The following is a 7,439-nucleotide window of genomic DNA, read 5'->3' as shown; positions in this document are numbered from 1 at the left end:
TTTCACAGCACCATAAAACTTACTCCTTTTGTTGTGCAAGTGTGCTCCGCGTTTGTGAGACGGAAGTGCTGCTGCTACTGCCATCTACGAAGTGCCTACAGTGTGAGGGGAAAAGAATGACACATCAGCTTGCAGGTCGTTTCTTTATTTACATATAATTTTGCAATTATGGGACTGCCATAAAGCATTACATATTTGTTTTGCACAATAACAGTTAAGGCATGATGTGACAAATGTGACAAGGCTAGATTCCTCAAGCATAGCAGGTTTCTAGGAAACAAAGCTTTAAGAGGCATGCAGAAATATATCATCTGTTAATGTGAGTATTATGGGTGAAAAGAAAGAGATGAACTGGAAAAATAATGGAGTTCATGTGGAATTCCTCTACAGTGGTGTTAAGAGAATACGTGTTATTACAAACTACTGACAGCAGTAAACAGGTCACAGGCTTTCTGTTTCAGTGTCCGTTACATAAACAAAGAGTGCATAGAGGTAAAAGGGTGATGCTTCCAACAGGAATGCTGTTAACCCATATTTTGCCAACATGTCTTCTAATTTGAAAATACATTCTACTGCAGTTCGAGGAATTTCCAGTTTATTCTTCATTTCTAAGAACTGAGTTAATACCATAAAAGACATTTTTTTTAAGTTGTCTGATGCATAATAGCCGTTACAGTAAAACCATTCTTCCATGAAAGATCTTTAACAACAGGTAAACACTGCAAGCTTCTGTGTTACCAAAAGTGCGGAGGCTTCTATCTGCTCTTCATTTTTTTAAATTAAAAGTTATAAAAAAAATTTCGCCAGCTAAAATACAGCGTTAATTCAATTGCACAGCACACTTCATTACAAATCAGAGAATTAGAACAGAGCATTCCAAAAGTCAAAAAAAAAAAAGAAAATGCATAGGATTTGACAATCATCATACTCTTAAAGACTACTGCTTCATCATGCGTAGCTGCTGTTAGCACCACTCCAGTCTGTTTTCACAATACTGCTTTACGTTTCAGGAGGCTCAGTATGTGAGAGGACTGAGGATGAAGAGGCGATCCTCCTCCTTCCTGATCCACTTCAGCAGTTTATTGACAGCGGCGAACGCTGAGGCCTTGGTCGCCAGCGGACTAAAGCAGAGGTAAAGCTCAAAGCCACTTGTCACCTGCAAAGGAGAGAAGGCACAACGAGACAAATGGGGCATGAAAAAGCTCTGTGTAGTAGAAGGATATTTTTCTGTTAAAGAAGTTCAGAAATGTGGTTCAATGTAAGAAATTGTTACAGTCTGCAAAATTACTGTAGCTACTGCATTTCAGATCAATGATGAGTGATTAAAGCTTAATGTCTGATGTCTTTAGTCAAAACAAACTTTGTACTTGACGCCAGGAGGCTAAAATCTTGCTTATTATGAGTAATATTCATTTTTGCACATTACTGTTAATATTGTGCAATTATCATTAATGGCACATTTAATCAAAAATTTGTGTTATATGCACATTGAAAATGTTAAAAAAAAAACTAATTATGTAATGACAGTATATTTTTTGTAACAATATTTGTAAAGCATTGCACCACATTTAGAATGATGACCCTTTTTCAATACGTTTCTTTAAGATATATATTTAACCACACAACATGCAGTTAGAGGGGGGGGGGAAGAGTGGTCAACAACTTTCCAGAAGTGTCAATGTGGACATTACTTTTATTGTTATTTTATGTGTATGTGATGGTAATGTGCAAGGGTCTGCACAAGCACAAAGCTGCTAACACAAAGCTGGTAATGAAGGACAAAGGTTATTCCAGTAAGCTATAATTAAACTCGTTGTGGGAATAAAAAACAAAAAAACACTAACACACTAATTAAAATAGAAATCAAAAAACATAAGCAGTATCTTCTTTATCTTCTTTGGGCTGGGGGATGCAGCATTTTCCAAAAAGAATTATTTATGGATCATGTTCACACGTGGCTTTTTTACTGTATGATAGAGCTTCAACCTGCATTTGTGCATGGTACAGTGAACTGGGTTCACAGACAGTGACTGGAAGTGTTCCTGAGCCCATGCAGAGATTTCCATGACAGAATAATTGCTGTTAACGGCAGCCAATGCTGATTTTTGGCCTTGTCCTTTGCCCACTAAGATTTGCGTTTTGATCATATTAGGTACTGTAGATGATGAGAAACTCAAAGTCTTCACATTTTTATATTGAAGAATATTATTCTGAAAATTTCCAAGAATTTGTAGACATTTTTTCTCTCTAAGATGCTCTTTTTATACACAGTCATGTTACTGACCTGTTGCCAGTTAACCTATTTGATTGCAAAATGTTAATCCAGCTGTTGATAATACTGCATTGTGAATGGAAAAACTGATGTAAAGTTTATGCCAGCAATCAAAATTATTTATGACTTTATTAAATGGACAATTGACCCTAATAAGGCAAATAGTTACACCCCCCCCCCCCCCCAAAAAAAGAAAAAACAAAACAAAAACAAAAAAACAGTAAGCTAACTAAATGTGTATGAACAATGTCAACAATCCAGTGTCCAGTATTCATTTTGTACACACCAAATGCTTTAAATGGCTGTCAGCTTAAAAATAATTGTTCAAAAACAATAAACCATTTTAACCACAACACCAGACTCACCTGTGCCAGCAAGTTTTCAGTTTCCCTGCAGCGGTAGTAGTAACGGAGAGGTCTGGTTGGATGGTGCAAGCAGCTGTGAAGTTCCTGGTACAAGCTCAGCAGCCTTTCCTGCTCTCCATCAGACTGGTACACCATCGGAAAGTCGGGGCTGAAGGTGGAAAATATCCAAGAACAAGGATTTGTGTTCATGACAAAAAATATATACATATAAGAATGCAAATCTTTGTATACTGATGATCATTTTACTGGCCCAGATAAAATCAAGTGTCATCTGCTCTCATGAAGTTGTCATTTATGTAAATTTTTCGTAATACCGAAAACATCTGAGTAGATGTGTTTATACAGTGAAAGGAAAATGTTCTTGAATTAACAGGATTAATGACTGTTAAAATACTCTGATCGTTATCTAAAAACCCCTAAATTTGACAAACACAGTCTAACCACTCACCTGGTGTACAGTCCGGAGCTCTTTGATTTATACAGGAAGTGCCTGAGCTCTGGGATGCCAACCTGCACCACGGAGTAACTGGGACATTTCACCGCCTCCTTCAGGGCCTGGTAGGCACTACGCTTGCTCAGCCTTTCCATAAACTTCTGCTTGCAGTCGGACATGTTAAAGAAGTCCTCTCTTTCAGTTGAGACCAGAATGAGACAGAGCTGGGAAGCAGGCTCCAGGTAAGAAATGTGAGCGTGGAAAAATCCTGCGGTGTTGAACTTTGGCAGACAGATCGGCGTCCAGCCTTCACCTTCTCGGAAGGAAGAGGAGGAACCGACGAGGTTGAAGACCAGGTGCAAGTCTATGTGGTGGAGGAACTGGTCCTTCTTCCTGACCAGGGTGACCAGGCGATCGCCGGCCAGCAATATGGAGAACACCAGGTTTTTGGATTTAGCGGCCTGTAGGCTCGATGACACTACGTCCCTGGCAGAGCTGGGGAGGGGCAGGCAAGTGACGGCACTGAGCAGCAGGCCGGGGTCTCGTTCCAGCCGGATCAACAGGTTGTCAGTGAGATACTCTGAGCCGGCCAGCAAACGCCGCAAGTCGTAGTTCTGCTTGTGCTGGAAGATGTGGTTGAGCTGGGTGAGGGTGAGCAGGCTGACTATCTGGTAGTAGATGTATTGCAGCTCCCGCAGCATCTCCTTGTCTGATTGACAGGTGCGTGACACTCCCACCAGGACCAGAGGACTCTTGGTGAGGAAAACCACTTTACAGCCATCTGACACAAACATATTAACAGCACTTACATTAAGATACGACATATTTGTTTAGAGAATTAAATGTTGCTGCCAAAGTATAATCTGACCTGCATGGATGGAGCGGATGATGTTCTTCTCAGCCTCGACAAACGACACGAGAGCCATCATCACCCCCATGGTGCTCGACAGCGCCTCTTCCGTGCCGTAGCGAGTGTAGATTGGTTTCCCCGCCTCACTCAGCACAAACACGTGTTTTTTGTGGCTCCGCCACGCCTCACTGGACACATCCTCCTCCTTAGTCCTATCCGACAGGTCATTGCTGTGTTGTTCATCTATATTTTGTTCAGCAACAAGTGCCTTGAGCCCCTCTTCATGCTGCTCTTCTGATTTGCCTGAATCAGCTGTCCTCAGGGCTTCTTCTTCAGCTTCAGCAGTTAAATCCTCAAATGAGTGTGCATGGATGAACATGGCACTCTTCTGGCCAGCACCTGTATTAATATAAATGATGACAAACTTTGTCCGTAAAAGATTTAAAAAAAAAAAAAAAAAAAAAGAAAAAGCTAGAAAAGCTCTATATAAATATGAGCACAGTACATCACATGGCAGACATTTCTGGACAGTTCCTTTGGAAAACAAAACTCCAGGAAGTTTGAATGCTACTTTCTAAAAGGACATGTGGCCAATGACCACATATACAACTGCCAAAGTAACCACCAAGTCCTCTTTTAGTGTTTTCTCAGTTTGCAGCATTTATAGCGGTTTTCATAATCAAACATTTTTCCCATGTAGAAAAAAATAAAAATAAAAAATAAAGAAAAATAGTGGACTGTTAGTATCAGGCTCATTCTCACTACTGAAAATCATGTGTTTGGTTAAGGGATGGGGTAAGGGTGGAGCATGAAGGAGACACAGACATGACCCCTCTTTGCTCAGCGTAAATTCTTCATACTCTTACCTGCCGAACAATCAAACACACAGATTTTTTTTTTATGCTTGGAAGCAGGCCTCGTGTTTAATGTGCCCGTTTAATTTGCATTCACACGTACAGCCAGGTAATGTAGAAATGCTGCTTAGCTCAAGGCAGATTCAACACAATGGAAAGTGGAGATGTATACATAATTTAAAAGATTTTCAGTTTGTGTTTCTACAAGAGGAAAAAAAACAACTTCAACGAAAAAAAAAAAAAGGGGGCTGGTTTGGAAAATGTGTTAAATTCCCCAACTTTGCTGGAGAACAAAACTGGGCATTCCTGTGGGAACCAACTAGCTGGAAAAGGCATCCAAGACAGATGACAGAGATGAATTATGTACATTTACAGGACAAGACTTGATTCTTTTATTTGAAAAACTGATTAATTTTGAACATGGTATGCAACTCTAGAACAATCCACAAAAAACAGAAGTTCAATTTAGTCTATTATCGTATTAGTCACACATGTTTTAACTTTAGGTTATCACACTTCAGAGCTGCTGCAGTGAATAAAATGAACAACCTCTGGCCAAAGCTTATCTAATTAGAAGAACAAGAATAAGGCAACTGTGATAGCGAAAGAGTACGCTAAGACTTCAAAATGTCCTGTTTAGCTCCAGTTTGAGAAGAGCAAATCCATACAGTGTTACATCATCTCTCCTGTCATTGTTGGATTTATTCAAAGCAGGATGTGATGCAGCAGATGAAAGCAGCTGCAGCCAACTTTCATTGTGACAAACTGACAAATTTTCCCCAGATTTTTTTTGCAGTCAACAGATGGTCATATCATTAAATTCTCATGAGAAAACATGGCAGCATTTGAAGGGAATATTGTGCAACTGTAACACTAGCTCTAAAACAGCAGACAACCTGTAAATATATTCACCATTTCTTACATAGACAGGATGTGCATATTCATGCTGTCTCTCACACACAGAGTATTCAGTATGCGTTCACCGGACACTGCACAGCTACAACAATGTGAAACAGAGAAGTCCAATTCATGGGAAAGTTTTCAGAAGTGTCAGCACTGAAAGAGTGTTAATGTCTTTTCTTTGTGCTACAATCATAAAAAAGACAATATTCCAGGCAAAGATACTGCAGGGATTTTGTACTTGAAATAGAAAACAGTTGATGATTACTTGGCCCTGCCCTGCCTTGATATTTGTCTAGCCCAACTGGAAGCTTTTATGGTCTACTGTAACCGTTGTGATCACTGATCATGTCCTGCAATGTTTCGCAATACAATCCTATGAGGGATTGGCCACAAAGTAGCGTGGCACAATTCTATTCACCCACGACTTCTTTAAGACACCTAGACTTACCTGCAGTCTTTGAAATGAGAGCGCAGTCAGTGGTGTAATCCCACTGATAGTGGCTAAGTGAACTACCTGGAAAATATTTCTTGCGTTAACATTACCTTAGACTGGAACAAATGCAAGAGGAAGTTCACACATACTACACCTTCATATTTGACGTTTTTTCACTACTATGCAGTGGTTCCAGTTTTGCAGATGTATGTTAAATGTGTTTAAAATCATACTTGTCTCTGTGTGTTTACAGACAAGCGGCACAACACTTACCTGGTTCAGTTCCCTCTACCAGACCAGGTATGGGGCTGTCCGCCCTGACTGAGCGAAGGCGGTCTACAGGAGCCAGAGTTCCACTTTCCCATGATGCAGTCGCCTTTTGGGCTTCACCTTCCATCACTGCTACTTAAGGCTAGGACACGCACCTGGAAAGATAGACAGACAAAGGGCTATAGGACCAAAGGGCAACAACTTCGTGACTGAGTCTTGGATTTATGGTGGTGTGCCATTACAGTGACATGACACAGTCACCACGAGTCGGTTCAACTGAAATCAAATAAAGCCCTACAGTTAGGTAGTGAAGATTAACTGTTTATTGGAAGCGGGGGAAAACAGAGCTAAACCGGAATGTCCTCCTTGCTCCAAGGAAGGCTGAAACCAACTATGGAAACAAAATGAGTCTCGAAAGAATAACATATTCACACGCAGTATATTTACATTCACATCGTTTTTTCTTGCTTAGCATCCTGAATTATCACAGGCGTCACATATGTTTGACTTCAAAAGCTACTTTGATTGCTGACTTTAGCATGTAGTCAAACAAACGCTATCTCAGACACGTTTAATCGCCTTCGCTCTCAACCAGAGCACTCAAGACCCCTTCAAATACTTCAAAAAGATTACCTTTCATTTCCACAGCTGTCTGCATCTGAATGTTATGCTCCCCAACTCGTTTGCCACAGTTGCTGCTAGCTAACTAGCAGAAACCGCACAGAAGAACTTCTTGAATCATGCCCTGGTTGGTTGCGGAAGTGCGAATTGTGGGATATGAAGTTCCCTGCCAGAGGGTTTATACACTTTTTATCACTCGTTTCCCAGGAGTAATAAAAATGCCGAGTTCATCTGAATAAAATAAAATACGGAGAATTGTCTTTGAAATAGTTAAGAATTAATTTAATGGGTTAATTTTGAATATTACAGCATGCAAGTTACTTATAACACACTGCCATCTTTGATCTTGCTGGTGCTTTCAGGTCACGCAGGACATGAAACAACTGTGCCTGATTATTAAATTACACGATTGTCACGAGACTCAGATACTTAATTTGT

At 40.3% G+C, this 7,439-nt stretch overlaps 1 protein-coding gene across 2 annotated transcripts; it reads right to left on the bottom strand.

Annotated features, from left to right (window-relative positions):
* Positions 1–129: 129 nt before the first annotated feature.
* Positions 130–7,398, bottom strand: mon1a (MON1 secretory trafficking family member A). 2 transcript variants are annotated; one of them, XM_026168841.1, is made up of 7 exons: positions 7,323–7,398; positions 7,014–7,232; positions 6,384–6,535; positions 3,939–4,319; positions 3,086–3,851; positions 2,638–2,785; positions 130–1,156 (listed from the first exon to the last, which is right to left on the bottom strand). In XM_026168841.1, exons 3-7 carry the CDS (start codon positions 6,505–6,507, stop codon positions 1,016–1,018), a joined length of 1,560 nt encoding a protein of 519 aa, XP_026024626.1. In that variant the 5' UTR covers positions 6,508–6,535; positions 7,014–7,232; positions 7,323–7,398; the 3' UTR covers positions 130–1,015. The 2 variants fall into 2 exon arrangements, with proteins under 2 accessions (XP_026024626.1, XP_026024627.1); XM_026168842.1 differs by having other exon boundaries at positions 7,334–7,348.
* Between the last annotated feature and the right edge of the window lie 41 nt (positions 7,399–7,439).

The sequence above is a fragment of the Astatotilapia calliptera genome, chromosome 5 (genome assembly GCF_900246225.1).
Source record: "Astatotilapia calliptera chromosome 5, fAstCal1.2, whole genome shotgun sequence".
NCBI classification, from domain to species: domain Eukaryota; kingdom Metazoa; phylum Chordata; class Actinopteri; order Cichliformes; family Cichlidae; genus Astatotilapia; species Astatotilapia calliptera.
This window is presented reverse-complemented; position numbering and strand designations above follow the sequence as displayed.